The sequence below is a fragment of the Anolis carolinensis genome, chromosome 2 (genome assembly GCF_035594765.1).
Source record: "Anolis carolinensis isolate JA03-04 chromosome 2, rAnoCar3.1.pri, whole genome shotgun sequence".
Lineage (NCBI taxonomy): Eukaryota > Metazoa > Chordata > Lepidosauria > Squamata > Dactyloidae > Anolis > Anolis carolinensis.
The window spans coordinates 64,371,140-64,389,292 of NC_085842.1; the positions used below are offsets into that span (position 1 = coordinate 64,371,140).

The window sequence follows — 18,153 nt, forward strand, 5'->3', positions numbered from 1 at the left end:
TTAACAAGGATCCTCATATATAGGCAGTCATCAAGGTACGAACAAGATGGGTGGTGTATATTTGTTTTGAAGTTGAATTTGCTGAACAGGTACGTTTTTAAAGTGTAACTCCAGCCAAAAATATTTTAAAGCTTTGGATAGCATAGGGAAGTGATGTTTGTTTTGCTGTCTATTCCCCTGTTCAGAAGATTTAATCTCACTTTCTGTCCCTGCAATAACTGGATTTTGAAAAATTTGGCTTGTTGTGGGATTGATGAGAAAGCTTCAGTTCTCCTTTCCCCATGATAACTCTTTCAAAAGTGAATTTCCCTTCCTAGGGGTAGATTTCTCTCACTTCCTGTTGTCATTCTTAACTATGAGTCATTTATAAGTTGGATGTTTGTAACTCAGAGACTGCCTATACTCTAATAAAAAGATGCAACAAATTTCTTCCCTAAATATTATCAGAATCCCAGGAACAATTAGAACCATGGTGCAACATTAGCAATAAAATGAAGCATGAAAACTTTAAGAAAATTGTGTTGTCGAAGGCTTTCATGGCCAGGATCACAGGGTTGTTGTGTGTCTTTCGGGCTGTGTGGCCATGTTCCAGAAGCATTCTCTCCTGACGTTTCGCCCACATCTATGGCAGGCATCCTCAGAGGTTGTGAGGTATGGAGAAAACTAAGCAAAGAGGTAAATATATATCTGTGGAAAGTCTAGGGTGAGAGAGGTCAGTGTGAATGTGTGTAGTTAATCACTTTAATTAGCATTGAAAAGCTTATCTGCTGTCTTCTTCCTGCCTCTGGGGCATCCTTTGTTTAGAGTCGTTAACTGCCCTAGGTTGATTCATGTCTGGAAATCCTGTTTTCTCCATACCTCACAACCTCTGAGGATGCCTGCCATAGATGTGGGCGAAACGTCAGGAGAGAATGCTTCTGGAACATGGCCACACAGCCCGAAAGACACACAACAACCCTTTAAGAAAATTGACCCATTCTTGATATTTGGGGGAAGAAACTGACAAAACCACCTCCTTGCTAAGAAACTTCCCTATGAAATTCATACACTATAATTTGACAGGTGACTTGAAGGCGCACACACACACTATACATTGAACAAAGCAACGAGGTAAAGAAGATGTGGAAAGACAAATCACTTTTCTTAATGTAGTCTATAACAAAATGCTTTCTCTTTTTAAAAATGTTACAGATCCTTCCACCCCATCTTTTTTGTTTTCTCAACCATCTGCTCTTTTAAGGGCACTCACCATGATCATGAGAAAATACGAAAAAGTTGTTCCCTGTCAACATCTGGGCCAAATCATCATAACGACAGCAGTGTTCTCCAGCACCATGAGCAACAAACACCAGGCCCCTAAATCATGAAGATAAAAAGTACAGTGTTAATAAGCAAGAAATATATAGGCAAACAAGTTAGTGCTTTTTAATTATCAATATTGTTTTCAACAACACATAGTTTCAAATCTTCAAGACCCTTTGGCTTCTCCTGTATCAATCCACTTATTCATTGTGCTCAAAATCTGCAAATCTCAGCGGGAATCCTGTTGGGGAGCTATAGCTTTTAAACCACTTCATCACACAAGGGGAAATTGGACCCTTGTTCCTCTCTGGGTGTGGAGCCTACCAAGTGCCATCGCATGATGTAGGCTGTGGCCCTGACCCATTGATGGCCAAAATAGAGTGGAAGCACTGCAAGATGCTTCTTCACCAATAATGGGAGTTAAGTTGTCTTTTGGGTAGCTCTGACAGAGCTGCCCATAGTTTTGGCCCACTGTCAGGGACAGGGCGCCAATCTGCCTTGCCCCCAATGCCCCTATGCAATGAGGGAAGAAGGGAGGGTGAGCGGTTGTCTGCAAAACAGAACAAAACGGGAGGGGGAGCAAGAGATAGCAATATAATGAGGTTGTCTATTGCACTTACATCTAGAGCAGAGTTTCTTAAACTTTTTCCACTTGTGACCCCTTTCTACCTGAGAAATTTTTACACTACTCAAGTTTATAAATATATAAAATAGGTATAAAAATCAAACATTTACTGATAACAAATCAGCATTTGCAAGGCTTGCTAAATAGGGTGATTTTCCTTGTTATGAAGTACAGCTGTAGCATCTTCTGCAGAGCCCCCTGGAAACATTGCACAACAGGTTCATGTAAATATCTAAAACTGCCATTAGGTGATGGTATTATCTTATTAATATTATTATTAGTATTATTATTGCTCCCTCCTCCCTATGACTTCCCCTCACATAATTATACATGGCTATCATGCCTCCTCTCAGCCTTCTCTTCTGCAGGATAAACATTCCCAGATCATTAAGCTGTTCCTCATAGGGCTTGTTCTCCAGACCCTTGATCATTTTAGTCACCCTCCCCTAGACACCTTCCAGGTTATCAACATCTCCCTTCAATTGTGGTGCCCAGAATTGGACACAGTATTCCAGGTGTGGTCTGACAAAGGCGGAATAGAGGGATAGCATGACTTCCCTGGATCTAGACAATATATCCTATTGATGCAGGCCAAAATCCCATTGGGTTTTTTAGGTGCCACATCACATTGTAGGCTCATGTTTAACTTGTTCACGAGGACTCCAAGGTCTTTTTCACACATACTGCTGTCGAGCCAGGCATCCCCCATTCTGTATCTTTGCATTCCATTTTTTCTGCCTAAGTGGAGTATCTTGCATTTGTCCCTGTTGAACTTCATTTTGTTAGTTTCAGCCCATCTCTCTAGTCTGTTAAGATCATTTTGAATTCTGGTCCTGTCTTCTGGAGTGTTAGCTATCCCTCCCAGTTTGGTGTTGTCTGCAAACTTGATGATAATGCCTTCTAGCCCTTCATCTAAGTCATTAATAAAGATGTTAAACAGAACCGGGCCCAGGATGGAACCTCCACTTATCACATCTTTCCAGGATGAAGAGGATGCATTGGTGAGCACCCTTTGGGTTCGTTTGCTTAGCCAATTACAGATCCACCTAACTGTAGTTTTGTCTAGCCCACATTTGACTAGTTTGTTTGCAAGAAGGCCATGGGGGACCTTGTCGAAGGCCTTACTGAAATCCAGGTACACTATATCCATGGCATTCCCTGTATCGACCCAGCTTGTAACTCTATCGAAAAAAGAGATCAGATTAGTCTGGCATGACTTGTTTTTGGTAATTCCGTGTTGACTATTAGCGACGACCGAATTCGTTTCTAAGTGTTTGCAGACCACTTCCTTAACAATCTTTTTCAGAATCTTGCCTGGTATTGATGTGAGGCTGACCGGATGGTAATTGTTTGGGTCGTCCTTTTTCCCTTCTTGAAGATAGGGACCACATTGGCCCTCCTCCGATGTGCTGAGACTTCTCCCATTCTCCATGAACTCTCAAAGATTATTGCCAGTGGTCTGAAATAACTTTAGTGCCTTCCATATTCTTGGATGTAGTTGACCTAGCCCTGGGGACTTAAATTCGTTTAGAGTGGCCAGGTATTGCTGAACGACTTGTTTCCCTGTTTGGTGTTGGATTTTCCCTAATCTTTTGTCCACTCCATATTGCTGAAGTTGAGGACGGCTTTCTTTCTGTGAGAAGACTGAGGCAAAGAAGGCATTAAGTAGTTCTACCTTTTCCCTATTCCCTGTCACCATCACCCTGTCTTCTCCTCGCAGAGGCCCTACCGCCTCCTTGTTCTTCCTTTTTCTACCAAAGTAAGCAAAAAAGCCTTTTTGTTGTTTTTAATGTCCCTGGCAAGCCTGAGCTCATTTTGCACTTTAGCCTTGCGAACCTTTTCCCTACAGGAGTTGGCTATTCATTTGAATTCCTCTTTGGTGATTTCTCTCCTTTTCCGATTCTTCTGCATGTCTCTTTTGAGTCTTTTTCTTTCACTTTTTGAAAGTGAGCTCTCTTAAAGTCCAGAATGTGGGTTTGACTTGTCTTAGTTTCAGCCTTCCTTTGTGTGGCAAACTGCAGGAACATGGTCACTTGCCCCTAAAAATCCAACCATTTCAACTGCATTGATCAGGTCCTCCACATTGGTTAGGATGAGATTGAGAGTAGCCGATCCCCTCACTGCCTCTTCTACCTTCTGGACCATAAAACTATCTGCAAGGCAAGTGAGGAGTTTGTTGGACTTTGTATTCTTGGCTGAGTGTGCTTTCCAACAGATATCAGGATAGTTGAAATCGCCCATAACTACTATATCTCTTCTTTGTGCCTATTTGGTCAACTGCTGACAGAAGGCTTCATTGAGTTCTTCATCCTGGCTCGGAGGTCTGTAGTAGACACCCACAATGAGATCTTTTTGAGTCCCGGTTCCCTTGATTCTTATCCAGATGCTTTCAGGCTGGTTTCCCGGATAACTGTTTTTGACATACAAACCTACTCCCCCTCCTCTCCCCTTTGTTCTGTTTCTGTCAAAGAGGTTATAGCCCTCGATGGCTACATTCCAGTGATGGAAGTAATCCCACCAGGTTTCAGTGATGCCTATGACATTGTAAGTGTGGTGTTGTGCTAAAAGTTGGAGTTCATCTTGCTTATTTCCCATGCTCTGTGCATTAGTGTAAAGACATGTAAGCCCCTGAGACCTTCCCCCAAACTGTTTATTTGGGGTTATTGTGCTCTCGGTACTTGGTCCTTGTTGTGTTTGTGGCGGTTCCCCGTGGTCGTGGGTAAAATACTGTTGTTCCCCTCTCCCAGTGGATCTAGTTTAAAGTATGCCTGATGAGGTTTGTGCGTCTGTGCACAAAAAGATGTTTTCCTACTTGTGTGCGATGCACCCCATCCTTTGCCAGTAGGCCATCCTCCTGGAAAAGCAGGCCATGGTCAAGGAAGCCAAAACTCTCCTCCTCACACCATTTTCTGAGCCAGTTATTGACCTGTACTATTTTTCTGGCCCTTGTAGAGCCGTGTCCTACAACGGGAAGGAGGGATGAAAAGATCACATGTACATTACAAAGTTTTAGCTTTGTTCTGAGAGCTTGACAATCATTTGTGATCTTTTGAAAATTATGCCTGGATGTATCATTGGTTCCTATGTGAATCAACATGAGGGGGGGAGGGTGATGGGGGCTTTAGGAGCCTGGTGAGCCTCTGAGTGATATGGTGTACTTTTGCCCCTGGGAGGCAGCATATTTCTCAAGTCATCCTATCCGGTCTGGAAATGATGGCTTCCATTCCTCTAAGGAGGGTGTCACCTTCTACCAAGACCTGTTTCCTCTGAGGATTGACAGGGTCCCTTTTGTGCAAGATAGTGTGTGGGTTCCCTGAAAAGTGTTCCTGTGGAAGTGAATCATGTAGGTTTAAAGTGTTATCCTCCTCCTCGACATCCCCAGTGCATTCATCAATGACAATCCATTGAGATGCATCCAAGAGCCCATCACTATCCCAAGGGTGTTCCTGTTGTGCCTGGTCTATGATTGGGGATGGAGCATCTGCATGACTGTGTAAGTGTGAAGTAGTGATGCATCATCTCCATCAGGGTGGCCCAGTGAGTGGTATCTAAGTAACTGTGGTCCTCTACAAGATGTTTTTCCTGATCAGATGTTAGTGGTGCAAGAATTTGGAATCTGTTGTGTAAGTCAAGTTGAGCAGAAGTAGTCTGTGGAGGCTGCCTGGTCCTGTGTCTTTTTCTACGGGTGACCTCCTTCCAAGCCTGAGGATTGTCCACATTTGAATTGATCTTCCCATAAAGTTCCTTATCATGGTGGTGTTGGTATGATGTGGGTTGAGTATCTAAGGACTCAAAGTACTAGAGAAAAAAATAGCCTGCCCTGTTCTTGTTTCTTTAGCAATTTATCTGGAAAATTCAACAGGTGACGCTTTCTCATCCTTCATGAATTTGTCTAAACCTCCTTTAAAGCAATTCAAGTCAGTGACTAGCACTGCATCTTTTGTTAGCAAATTCCACAGTTTAAATATGCACAGTGGGAAGTACCACCGTATATACTCCTGTATAAATCTACTTCACATATAAGTTAGGGGCAGATTTGGGGACAAAATTATGGATATTGATATGACCTGTGGATAGGTCAAGGGTCATTCTGCAAAGAAGGGAAAGTACCAAAGTTGCCTAAGGGGGCCAACCACTCCCACTGCCATTTTCCCATTCAGGCATTTAAAAAGGTCAAAACCTTTGTCGCAGAGGAGAGAGGGTTATCTCAGGATGGACTATGCTCTAGCCTTTCATCACTCTACTAAGAGAAGGGGATGGTTCCTTTAAAAAAAAGAGTTAAGGTACTGTCCCCACACTGACCTGAAGATAAGTCCACCTAGGTTTTTAGGGTTGATTTTTTGACTAAAATTTCTAGACTTATACATGAATATACAGGGTATTTTACCCAATATCTCTGTCCTACATTTACTTTTACAAGCCAGTCATATATATTTTTCGAAACTAACTGAATGAAACCAAAAAACCCTAAACAAACCCAAGCCTTTGTTTGCAGAGAGGCTGCTTCCGAATCAATTTTATTCTGCAGCTCTTCTATCCTTGTACCCTTTTTGTGAAAGAACAGTTAGAAGAGTTTGGAAAAATTACTTCTGTTACCACAACTCTGAGAATTTGACTATATCTGCCAGAATTCCTGAGCAGTTATAGTCAAAGAGTAACATTTCCAAACTCCATACCCAGATTTGCTGAAGTTTAAAACAGAACCAATGAAATATTTGGTCTTCTGTATGCCTTACACATCTTACAGTGATTCCTGTAGTCATGACTTACTCCAATCCACTATTTAAACCCTAGCTCTTAATTAGCAAGGCTTCATGAAAAAAAAGAAATATATCCCTGAAGTCATCAAAAATATAAACAAGCGAAATAATCAGTAATAACAACCAAAGGTAACATCAGAATCAGGTCAGATGAAAGAGCCCTGAGAGTCCTTCCACACACCCATATAACCCAGAATATCAAGGCAGATAATCCACATTATCTGCTTTGAACTGGATTATATGGCAGTGTGGACTCAGATAACCCAGTTCAAAGCAGACATTGTGGGTTATTCTGCCTTGATATTCTGGGTTATATGGCTGTGTGGAAGAGGGTCCTTCCATACAGTCATATAACTCAGAATATCAAGGCAGATAATCCACAAGTATATTTCAGTCTACTTGGAATACACGAAGCGTATTTAAGAGTCCAGAAGAGCCTTGACTCCCCATATGACCATCTTTCTTTGCTAGTTAACTTGAACCCAGTATGCTGTATTATGCCAATTGTTTGCCTTAGATCAGCCATGAGGCAAACTTCGGCCCTCCGGGTGTTTTGGACTCCAACTCTCACAATCCCTAACAGCCTAATGGCTGTTAGGAATTGTGGGAGTTGCAGTCCAAAACACCCGGAGGGCTGAAGTTTGCCCCATGCCTGCCATAGATAGTTGAGCAAATAGTTTTCATGGTTGCCCCTCACTGTTAGGAATTGTGGGAGTTGAAGTCCAAAACAACCGGAGGGCAGAAGTTTGCCGATGCCTGCTGTAAAGTAAACAAATGCAACTTGGCAGCACTTTTAACTGTCATGACTCAACACTATAAAATCCTGGGAGTTTCAGAAAGTCTTCAGGCCAGTGACTCCCTCCCTCAAGCCCAGGTATCTGAAGCAACCAATCAGGAGGCCGTACCTCAGCCCTCCCCGGGAGCACTCGGAGAGCTCCTTCAACCCCCTCCCAAACCCCTCGCCCGCCCCAAGTCCCGGCTTACGGCATGAGGAGTTGGGCAAGGACTTGGGGCTGCTGTAGGAAGAGCCACAGGTCGAAGGGGCTGCCCACTTTGGCTGCTCCATAGGTGCCCCCATTGCCCTGGCCCCCGCTTTCCATGCTGCCGCCCTCCATTCCTCGCCAGTGCTGGGAGCAAGCTGCGGCCGCCACGCCCAAATTTGAGTGGCCTCCTCCTCAGGCCACACCCCCAGGGAGGTGACTTCAACTCCCAACAGCCTCATTGCTTTGGCTGATGCTCGGGATTGGTGGGAACTGGAGTCCAAAACACCTGGGTCACCACCGAAGCTTGGGAAGCAGGTGAAGGAAGTGACTCTGCGCCTCTGCTTTAAAGTGAAGGCACCTCAGCACCACTTTTAACTGCCATGGTGGCCCGGCCACTGCGGAGGCCAGGCCAGGCTGCGGCCGCAGAGGCAGGAAGGCCATGCCTGGGCGGAGGTGCCTCAACGGCACCCCCTAGGCACCCCCTAGGCACCCCCTAGAAGATGGCACCTTCAGAAACCGCATACTTCACCTAATGGTTGAACCGCCCCTGGGGGAGAGCCTGATAGAAGGACAGATAAAGGTTCATTCCAAAGGCATCACCACTAAAAGAGCTCTTTTGCTACCCTCTCATTTCCACAGCTGGGACCCTCTGTGAAGCATCTTTAAAGGTCTTGATACACTTGATTCATATACATCAAACTCTGAATATCATATCTCTGTATCAATTCTTTTCTCAACATTCAAATTATGCATGATAGTTTACATCCAGAATGGAAATGTAAGTGAATGAGTTTGCATTTTTCTAGGTCAGACCCCTTATTATTATGAATATGTTAGAATGTGGGAGGAATGTGCAGAATCTTTTTTATTTGAAAGGTTTCACTGCTCTAACTGGATCAGTTCTAAAACAGAATAGCTGACATGTGCTTTTTGGATACTTAAAAATTTAATCTCCCCAGAAATGTGGAGATTAGGTGGAGGAAATCAACTGAAAGAAATTGGAATGTGATTTCAAGCCAATACACATCACAAGTTTAGCCATTTATGTACAGCTTCACAGCAAAAGCTGAACTAGACCCAATTCACACATTTATCTTTATGATGTCAGTAAACTGTCCACGAAGAACCATTTATTAAGCTCAGCTGTTTGCCCAGTAGTCGCCACATGACACAGTGGTAGACATGGCTACAAGTGTGGGCCTGTTCAAGTCATTCACTCACTGGGGGTGGGGATGGGAGGGATAGGAGGATCAGACAGTCACATCACACCCCTCTTCCTGTTATTCATTCATTCACTTGCTCACTCACTAACTGGTGTGGTGGATGGTGAGAAAAGGGATTGGAAAGGGATAATACAGTTCATATTTTAGTCAGTCATGGGCAAGCAAGGGGAATGGGATTGGGAGGGGGGGTCATGATTCCCCCCATCATTCACTAACTCATTGTAATGAGTAGTGCAAGGAAGGGGGATTGGACAGGAGAGGGGAAGGACGCTAATTGGGTGCTGTATGAGTCTCTGGGGCTGACAGAGGACAAGACTGAGAGACAGAAGCCTCTTCCTACTGCCCGTACATTGTTGACCTCCACACCACCTGCCCTCTGTCCTCTGTGTGTGTGTGTGTGTGTGTGTGTGTGTGTGTTTGTGTTTACATGTGTCTGTGTTTAATGGGAGAATTAAAGCCTCAACACAGTCTACAACATTTAAAATTCCCATGCTAATTCACTCACTTGGGCAGGAGGGGAAGGAAACTAGAAGCCATCCAATGAGTAGAGGTGGGTAGTAAAGTGGACAGGAAAATGTGGAAGGCTATTGTTTGATAGGCTTGTGTATGCCTGAGAGAGAGAAAAAAATCAGTCATTGCAGTCATGTGACCTAAAATAATATGATACACAGAACATGTGGGCATGCAGTTTCACTCACTTAGGCGATCCCTAGGTATCCGAGTATGATGGTCCTCCAAGTGTAGTGTCTTGTCTGTGGGTACGTAGCTGACTGTGGAGTCCTATTCTTGACCCTAATGTTCTTCCACAGTGAGGACATTGGATTCCAGATGGAAGGTGGTCCCAGTCAGGGTTAGCTTAACGCGACTTCTTCTTGGCATGTTTTTCCCTTTCGCCCTCCATTAGTGCCTCTTCGAATTCCACTGCACTGCTGGTCACAGCTGACATCCAGTTAGAGTGTTCAAGAGCAGGGCTTCCCAGTTCTCAGTGTCTATGCCACAGTTTTTAAAGTTAGCTTTACACCCATCTTTAAATCACTTTTCCTGTCCAGCTACATTCCGTTTTCTGTTCTTGAGTTGGGAATAGAGTAACTGCTTTGGGAGATGGTGATCGGGCATTCGGAAAACGTGGCCAGTCCAGCAGAGTTGATGACGAAGGAGAATCGCTTCAATGCTGGTGGTCTTTGCTTCTTCCAGCACACTGACATTTGTCTGCCTGTCTTCCCAAGAGATTTGCAGGATTTTTCGGAGGCAGCACTGGTGGAGTTGTTCCAGGAGTTGAGTCTGTAGACTGTCCATGTTTTGCAGGCATATAACATGTTTGGGAGGACAATTGCTTGATAAACAAGCACCTAAGTGTCCCTAAGGATGAAACACTCTCTGCTTCATTCAGAATCGCAGTGCTCTCTGAAACATCCTTCAAAAAATCAGGTGCCCTGACAAATTTGTGAACATCTTGCGGCTCCTCCATGATGACATGATGGCAACAGTCTTGGACAGCAATGGCTCCCAAAGTGACCCATTTAAGGTGGAATCGGGTGTCAAATAGGGATCTGTTATTGTCCCAACCTTATTTTCCATATTCATCACTATGATACTTCATCTTGTTGATGGGAAGCTTCCCACTGGAGTGAAAATCATCTTTCGGACAGATGGCAAGCTATTTAACCTCAGCAGATTGAAAAACAAAACCAAGCTCACAACAACATCTGTTATAGAACTCCAATATGCCAATGATAATATTATCTGTGTGCATTCAGAAGAAGACCCATAAGCCACTCTAAACATCTTTGCGGAAGCATAAGAGAAGCTCGGCCTCTCATTGAACATCAAGAAAACCAAAGTGTTCTTCCAGCAGGTACCAGCTAATCCCTCTGCAGTGCTAGGAATACAGCTTAATGGTGTCACATTAGAAAATGTTAACCATTTGTGCTACCTTGGCAGCCACCTCTCCACAAAAGTCAGCATTGACACTGAAATACAAAACCACCTGATCTCTGCAAGTGCAACATTCTTCCGAATGTAGGCATGCCAGAAATGCTCTTTCATAGCAAGGTGGAGTCAGGGAGGGGCAAACTGTGTAACTTTCAAGACCATTTTGAGTTCAGATATGACACGAGTTGACAAGGTCAAAGTTGGGCAGGACAATGCTCGTGTGGTTTCATCACTATTGAATTAAGATGTTTGACTGTTCAGTAAAAGAGTGCAGAATTCCAAAATACCTCTTGAATATGTGCTGTACAACATCAGTTTTTCGATTTTGGTATCACTATTTCTTTTTCACCTTTGGAGTCTTTCATACCTATATTCCACCAGGATGATTAACTTCACAAATATGAAAAATATTTGGCACAATACATTGTTTTAGTATAAAAAAAAATCAGCAATGTTTGGGATCAGAGAACTGAATGTTATTACATTGTAAAGAGCCAAGGCAGAGTCTTGAAATCCTATATGATATGCTTGAAATTTCAAGTATTGATTTATTTCTGCAGAGGGATGGGGGTTATGTATTTTAATGGTAGGTAGAGATTAAGCATAATAATTGTGCATAAGAGCAGTCCTCTCAGCATATACAAAAGCCTCAACTTTAGCACTAAATATTCAGCTATGCTTTTCAACACAGCTCTAACAGCATATAAATAAAGGAAGTGTCAAATCAGTAGTCAGATGAGACAATGAATAAAATGATATTTTAAATTGTAAGTCGCTTGGAGCACCCTGGTGGAGAGCGACTAATTAAGAAATAAAGTGAAGTGAATATTTCTTTCATAATATTTTTTTTCTTATAGCTGAGGGAAAGTGTGAATCTCTGGTCTTAATCATGATTCATTCAACCAGCCCTCTCTAGTTCATATAACTGCATATATACTTACATACAAAAAGACAGGAGAATTTTTCAAATTATAAATTGAAATAGGACGCAGTAGCCCTGCTGAGTCAACAGTTGGTGAAATGTGTTGGTAATTATGTCATGGTTTTTTGTTGGTATGTGGCTTTGCATTTATTTTTGTTTATGCCTGATACAGTAGAGTCTCACTAATCCAAGCCTCACTTATCCAAGCCTCTGGATTATCCAAGCCATTTTTGAAGTCAATGTTTTCAATATATCATGATATTTTGGTGCTAAATTCATAAATACAAGAATTACAACATAACATTACTGTGTATTGAACTACTTTTTCTGTCAAATTTGTTGTATAACATGATGTTTTGGTGCTTAATTCGTAAAATCATAACCTAATTTGATGTTTAATAGGCTTTCCCTTAATGCCTCCTTATTATCCAAGATATTCGCTTATCCAAGCTTCTGCCGGCCCGTTTAGTTTGGATAAGTGAGACTCTACTGTATCCAGAGTATTGTTAAATCAATCTGAGCTGAAATCCCAAAATATGAGAAATGCATTAGGCTACCACATATGCATAATTTTTGCAGCTGCCACCTTAGTTGTATTATGAATATAATCCCCTCTTATGAAATATTTTTTCAAATTCAGAGAAGATGACTTATAAATAAATATATTTATGGTCAGATTTCTTATGTCATCTATGTATGTTTTACATTTTCTGCTTGGAGTTTTTTCACATTTTCATTATACATTTCTTTTTAATGGCAGAAAATATGTGGTACAGATGGATATACTGTATGATAGGGGGTGAAAGGAGCCAAGGGGGTATGAATATCCTATCAAAATTATCATTTTATCCTTTATCCTGTCAAATTTTAACAAGTTACATAGAATGCCTTAGACTGGAATATTTCCTGATCATCACAAGAATGCCAATGTATTATAGAATATATGAATAACTTATGTTCACAGAGGTATTTATGGACAGAAACCAAATTTATATGACAATGCCTAAACAACCAGGATCTAATATACAAATTCATAAGGTGGAGTTTTGTTTTGACTGCATGTCAACCTTTACTGATTGAAGAAAAATGTACCCGTCATAAATGCAATATATTTGTTGGGATAATTTTTACCCATTTTTTTGTCTGTGGAAAGCAAATAGGTCCATTGGCTGTCAGATTGTTTTTGGACACAATTATGATCTATAAAGCCATATATGCCTCACATCCAAGCTACGTATATGGCAAAACATAACCCCATGTATGGGCTTGCCTAGGTTTTGAGATCGTCAGGCGTGGTCCTTCACGATCAATCATCACAAGTAAAGTTGGGGGTGGGCAAGAGAAAGGTTATTCTTGGTGATTGCCCCTAGACTCTGAAACTCTGCTCTCAGGGATGCCAAAATTGTTGTTCTTCTATTGGCAGGCACAATCCTTTTTATTCCTGCAGGTTTTTAAAACAGAATGTTTTAAAACTAAAAGATTCTGTCTGCCTGAATGAGGGTTAAACTAGTGCCTGACAAGAACACTTTTATGTAGCTACATAAAAAAGGCTATGATTCTTATATCTGTGTTAACAGTTTGGAATTAACTACAAGGACAGAGCCACAAAATGACAGTCTTAAGAAAGAAAGAAACAGCTCTCTCATATGTGATCAAAACATTGAACTCTAGGATTCATTTCTGCAATGAAACTAAAAACAGAAAAGGAAATCAAGCCCAATTTGTAGCATAGCTGGTGATTGCTGAACCAAAACACACATGCACACCTACAGTAATGCCAAAATAACAATTCTAGCTTAAGACTCAATCTGTTGTTCATTTACAGGAGAGCTCTGCACTATAGGTGTTCTCTTTCAGAAAAAGGAGGAATTATAACTCTCTTCAAAATCCCTATGCAAAAGTCTGAATGTCCTGAGAATTACTAATTTTACCCCTGTCTGTGCATCTACAGCAGTGGTTCCCAACCTGGGGTTGGCCTACAACTCCCAGAAATCTTGGCCAGTTTACCAGCTGTTAGGATTTCTGGGAGTTGAAGGCCAAAAACATCTGGGGACCCCAGGTTGAGAACCACTGTTCTACAGTTTCTTTACACTGAATGTGTAATGGCAACTATAATAACTATGACTAACCATGATTAGAAGTCTGCAGTTATTTACATACATATCATGATCATTTCATTGGAAAACAAGTGCATGGGATGTGCATGCAGGTTCACAAACATCTCAGACAAAAATTTAGTGGATAATTTAGTGCATATGTATATCACACTGAAATCAGCAAGTATATATAGTAGCCTCTCCTCATCCATGGGACTACATTCCAATATCACATATGGAAGCGTGAAATTGTGGATAGAACCAAACATTTTACCTTGCAATATTTTTGGAGTTTGGTTGACTGCCGATAACTGAAACCACGGAAAACAAACCTGCAGATAAGGGAGGACTACAGCCAGACTACAGTTGACCATGGGTAACTGAAACTGCAAAAAGCAAACTCAAAGATAAGGGATGGGATACTATATGTGTACCTCTACACATATTGTAGCCATTACAATTAATTATAGTCAAGTCTCAACTTTCATGGGAGTTACAAGTGCAAGATCCCTTCAAAACTGAAAAAGCATGAATATGAATAAAGATTGCAAATGCTGATTTTGTCAAAAACACATAGTTTGGGGGGGGCGCATATGGGAAGGGGCAATGAATACAGCAATCTGCAAATAATCAAATCTGCAGATTTTAACCCGCAATCATGGAAGGATAGCTGTATAATTGCATCAGACAGTATGTACACAGAAGGTCTTGTGGGGGGGGGGGGGACATTGACCATAACACCAGAGTCCCAAAAAATAACCTTCCCAAGACCCTGACCTAGACCACTGTCAAAGACTATTTAGTGAATGGCAATGAATGTCTAGGTTTTCAGGTAAAGAGTTTGAATCTCAGTCTTTCTCTTCCAAAACATGCATTATATCCCATATGTAACCTTCTTTTTCAAAATCTTTCTGTACGAAGTCTTCTATATCAGTATTCATAATACAATTTTGTCTCCTTTTTCTAGCCCTGATAAGACAACAGGGCACTGTTGTGTCATAGAAGTTGTTCTATTCAAGCTGACAGGATACATGGCTCAAATACATGTATGTGGGCTTGCTGGGGACATTTAGATAACTACTATTTGAGACATGGGCTCTGCACAAATCTTTTTGTGGTGCTCCTGTCTTTGCATATGAAATATTGTGATCTAGATTATGTGGACTGACTTGAGAATGGTTATATGTGCATATATTAAGTAGGTAATCTTGCTATGGATTAGGGAGTAGGACTAGAGTTGGTTCTCCCCTCTCATAAAACAGAGCTCAAGCAGCTTGTCCTTGCTGCTGTTGCTAGATGTGTAAAATGCTCTGGCCTGTTTGGTAGTGTTCATAAAACAGAACTACTTTTAGTACCGTGTTTCCCTGCAAATAAGACAGTGTCTTATATTAATTTTTGCTCCCAAAGATCCTCTAGGTCTTATTTTCAGGGGATGTCTTATTTTTCCATGAAGAAGAATTCACATTTATTGTTGAACAAAAAATGAAAATTTATTATATACTGTACAGTAGTTGTCATCACAAACCAGCATAACCAGACAAACTGTGAAATCCTATCAAGAATTTCTTGTTACTACCACTATTTCCATGTACAACTATCTATGGTACATACATTTACCGATCCTGCATGCTCTGGTGTTCTGTTCGGCAGGCATGCTTCCAAACAAAAACTTTGCTAGGTCTTACTTTCAGGGGAGGCCTTATATCTAGCAATTCATCAAAACCTCTACTAGGTCTTATTTTCTGGGGATGTCTTATTTTAGGGGAAACAGGGTAGTTAGTACTACTTTTAGTTATTCTGTTTTATGAACACAACCAAACAGGTGAGAACATTTTACACATCTAGCAACAGCAGCAAGGACAAGCCGCTTGAGCTCTGTTTTGTGACCTCAGATGTACTGAGTCTCTATAGTAGTGACTGTTTACAGTTGGGTAACTGATTGATTAATCAGGTGAAACTGCACAATCCATCTGGTAAACAGCCTCTCATCTATTAGCTTTTATTCTGATATTCTACAATCACTGTCTTTTTTGTGCATAGATTAAGATAGATTCTGAAAAGTCAATTCTTTCACCCTTTATTTTAAAGAAAAGTCATCAGTTTCAAAGTTGGAAAAAATACAACTGAAAACCAGAATTCTGGTTGAATGAACAGTGGAATTTAAGCAGCAATATTAAATACACAGTTAAAACTTCTAAAGGTTGTTTTCTAAAAGTTGGGAATAAAAAGTTGGGATTTTACACTGCAATCCTAACTCAAACACTGAGCTCCTTCACCCCACTGCCAGAATGTAAGTCTGCCAGGGGCAACTATGGCACAGACTTTTCTTTCCCTGTCCCCGTGTTTGCAAACTATTTCCATGGTGCCTGGATGCCCCCCAAAACCATTTAGCCGCCAAGAAAGGGTTGGGGTCAGGCAACATCTATCTGTGTCCTGCATCTGAAGGCATAAAGATAGAATCCTCCTCCTGGATGTTCAAAGCGAGGGGCAGATATTTTTTCTTCTTCATGTGTCTAGCTGCAGGATCATAGTGAAATGCTGCCTAATTGTTAGATCCCCCAGCTATTAAATGGCTCAGAGAATGCAGAGGGGCAAGGACGTACATTGTTTGGACAGGTTGGACAGATAGGTCCTGCCTATCTCTATCAACAATGACAACAAAAGGACAAGAAAAGGCACAGTATGCCATTACACTGATGCATGTCATTAGCAGGATACCAGTTCAGGATGTTTAACTATAGAGGATGAGGAGTAGGTAGAAGACTCATGTATTGGCTGAAATAACCTTATGCCAGCATCAACCTTTTGGGCTGGGTGAAATCGATAGCAGAAAGATTTGCTGATCCACCTGCTCTGCCAGCTGAGACAAACCAACAAAAGAGTCCAAAACAACATCAGAGAAAAGATGAAGCAAGAGGAGAGCTGAGTTATGCCAGATCTAAAGTTCCTTAAGCCCAGGGTCATATTCAAAGCTGAGTTGTGCTCAGAGAAGTATTAAATATTTCCAGCACCCCTTGGCTGTGGTGTGTATGGATTCAATATAGCTTCAGCTGGCCTAGTACTAGCCCATTTTCTTTAGTTAATATTATACTCTAATTCAGTAAGATTTACTTCTGAGAAAATACTGAGGCAAACGTAATCTACATTGAACTAAACTAACTTTCTATCATTCATTTTTTCTTCACATTTGAGGGCAACGTTTTCATAACAAAATCACAAATATAGGAATTACCTGCTGTAATCTTACATCTGATCTACCATGATAATACTCATTACCAACATGCATTTCTAGTAAAAACCTCAGTATTTGCTTCAGCCTAGCAAGATGAAGACACTACATTCCTCTATACAGTGGGTTGAAATCCACAAGCATGTGGACAATTTCAACAGAAAGGAGGAAACCAGGAAAATTAACAAAATCTGCCTAGCAATATTTATAAAAACTCTAAAATCAGAACAGTAAATAAAGAGCAAAACTCAAAAAGCAGGGGAATTCCAGAGAAGAATCAATTAGGGCCAGCTAACACCTCCTACCAAAGGATTTCCCCAGGCAGCTACCAGCCAGGCCTTGAAACTGTGGGCCATTAAAATGCTAATCAAGGTGGTAAATTGCAACATTCACACGTACCTCAAGCAGACAAGAGTTCTTTCTCCCACCCTGGATATTCCACAGATATATAAACCTCACTTACTTAGTTTCCAATAGACCCCTCAACGTCTGAGGATGCCTGCCATAGATATGGACGAAATGTCAGGAGAGAATTCTTCGGAACATGGTCATACAGCCCAGAAGACTCACAACAACCCAGTGATTCTGGCCATGAAAGCCTTCAACAACACATTCCTCTATACAGTTTGACAAACATGATTAAAACCTTGAGGAAGTGGTACTGAATAACAATAGGAAAATTTTATTAAGATTTTGCTTTACAGTTCATAAACTGACTAAAACAACTAATATATCAGCAAATTACATCTGCTCTCCATTTTACAGCCTCAAAACCCAGGAAAAATGTAAGATATATAACCACTTTGATTTTCCTCGTTCAGGCACTTTCCTTAAAATTGGTTACCGATCATTCTTATCTTTAAACAAAGTAATTTATTTTTCTGTGGAACCTTCTCCTTATCTCGTCATCATAATGTAAACATATCAGCAAAGTGCAAAATCATTCTATAAGTGGATTTACTTGAGAAGAAATCCAAAATACACATTGGTTCTCTTGGACTATGGCCTATTTTTTAAATATATATTTTTTCCACCATATGATCGGCATCATCATGCATTTATTTCCAGATGAAAAGTAGAG

The 18,153-nt window shown here is 41.2% G+C and overlaps 1 protein-coding gene across 1 annotated transcript in view; it reads right to left on the reverse strand.

Moving 5' to 3' along the window:
- Positions 1-18,153, reverse strand: part of mgll (monoglyceride lipase) — a 129,031-nt gene that overhangs the window by 91,094 nt on the left and 19,784 nt on the right. The window contains exon 3 of the mRNA XM_003217768.4: positions 1,250-1,356. Within this exon, the coding sequence (XP_003217816.2) occupies positions 1,250-1,356 (107 nt within the window). The remainder of the gene's footprint in view (positions 1-1,249; positions 1,357-18,153) is intronic.